The sequence below is a fragment of the Rattus rattus genome, chromosome 12, assembly GCF_011064425.1.
Source record: "Rattus rattus isolate New Zealand chromosome 12, Rrattus_CSIRO_v1, whole genome shotgun sequence".
Lineage (NCBI taxonomy): Eukaryota > Metazoa > Chordata > Mammalia > Rodentia > Muridae > Rattus > Rattus rattus.
In genome coordinates, this window is record NC_046165.1 from 62123428 (window position 1) to 62125245 (window position 1818).

The 1818-nt window shown below is 49.9% G+C and overlaps 1 protein-coding gene across 1 annotated transcript in view; it reads left to right on the plus strand.

The window, feature by feature from the left end:
- Positions 1 to 1431: 1431 nt before the first annotated feature.
- Dleu7 (deleted in lymphocytic leukemia 7) overlaps positions 1432 to 1818 on the plus strand; it is a 15737-nt gene continuing 15350 nt past the window's right edge. The window contains exon 1 of the mRNA XM_032918174.1: positions 1432 to 1818. This exon is cut by the window's right edge and continues 328 nt beyond it. Within this exon, the coding sequence (XP_032774065.1) occupies positions 1724 to 1818 (95 nt within the window). The 5' untranslated portion in view covers positions 1432 to 1723.

Consider the following 1818-nt stretch of genomic DNA (forward strand, 5'->3'; position numbering starts at 1 on the left):
TGTGGCTCTCAAGATCAGTGTGGTAAGAAGAGTGGGGGCTCACGTCCTGCTCTATCTGGTGATTGCTGTCCTGTTGACTGGAATTCTGTCTGTCAGGAGAGTTTTGCGGTCAGCTATTTAAGAGCAGAGGGGTTAGTTTTTGAAGCCCTGAGACTGGCATGCTCTGTGTAAACAAAGCTATTCCTGCTTAGCCCTTTCTGCACTGAATGTGCGTCAACATCTGAAGATTTAAAAAGTAATTATGCAACTTGGAAGAATTTCTGTATTTCTGAATATGAATTTTGTGGAGCAAAATTGTAAGCAACTTTACACTAATCAATATTAAACCGCTTCTGTCTCCAAAGTCATTTCTCTGTGGCTTCACGGACTAGCATTTTACCTAGATATAATTTGCATGAGCACACTTGTTTTTATTTAAGAAAGCTTCTTTATTGATTCAGATTGGTTTTTGGAAAGGAAGGAAACACTGAGAACTCTAAGAACCTTTGCTGGAGAGTCAGAAAGATTACTCAGGGTCAACTATTCCAGTCAACGAGGGTCCCATATCTCTTCCTGATCACCTTTCTGTACTGACAGGACCACCCCAATGGCGTTTCCATCCAGAGAGCTTCCAGAATTGACTCTACAAGACACGCCTTCCATCTGCCTGAGCCTCTGGTTTCCCATGAGTCCTCTCTCCCCTCTCCGCCCGCCCTTGCCTCTGCTATGCTGGGTCACTGATTCTCCAACAGTTTTCCTTGCAAGAAGAAAGCAGAAAAAGATGCTCTCAGCGATAGCTCTCTCCTCATTATTCCCTTCAAATGTCTTCAAAAACAAGCAAGCAAACAAACAAACAACACAAAACTCCACAAAACAAAGTAAGAAAGATTAAAGTTACCAGTTCTTTCCCATTACTTAAAGGACACAGCCATGTTTGATATAATTAAAAATGGGTAAGGGTACAGCTGCCCCGAGGTTCCTGCTCCAGAAAAGGATTGACTTTTGACCTTGCTGCCAGAGTCCTTCCGACCGGGCAAGCTCCTCATCTGGGCAGTGGCAGGCTTGGGTTTCAGGAGCAGGCTATGGCAACTCTGTCTTGATGTCATTTCTGCATCCCCAGTACCTGTGGGGAACTCAGCAATCAGGGCTGAACTTTGAGATACTTTGGTAGTCCGTCAATTTTGCTTGGGGGTGTGCAAGGCCTTGAAGGCTATTTCAAGGTGTTTCTGAAAATGTCCTCAGGGAAACGAGAAGAACCCACCAGTGTCCTTTGTGAGGTTGGTTGGAGCTCTGGGCATGTTAATGACCTGGCGAGGTTTTAACACTGCAGACCCTGGGCCTTCACCGCCTTAAGTGGTCCTTTGCTGGCATCCTTCAGGGAGCAAGGGGGCGGGGTATCTGGGGATAGATACATCCGCACAAAGCAGCGCATTTCCCCACCAAAGCCCCGAGAGGCGGAAGAACCAGAGCTCAGCATCTGGCTCCTGTTCAAAGGCTCACCGAGCAGGCTCCAGGCAGCTTTGGGTCATTCTGAGCCCATTCTGCCTGGCAGTGAATGCAGGGGCAAGCACGGGTCACCACCTGCGGGCCGGGGGCGGGGCGGGCCACACACGCTGAGGGACGTGGAGGCTGGGGAAAAGCCAGGAGTCAGAAAAATGTGACCCCGCGACCCCGAACGCCGAAAGCTGCTAGGCTCTTTTGCCTGCGCTCCACCTGCTCGTCAGCGCCCAGCTGCTAGCCGGCCATGGCCAGCCCTGCGCCCTTAGTGGCTTCCATCAGCCACCAAATGGTGGCTCTGCAGACCCTGCAGCTACTACAGCAGGAGTGGGGCTGGGGCGA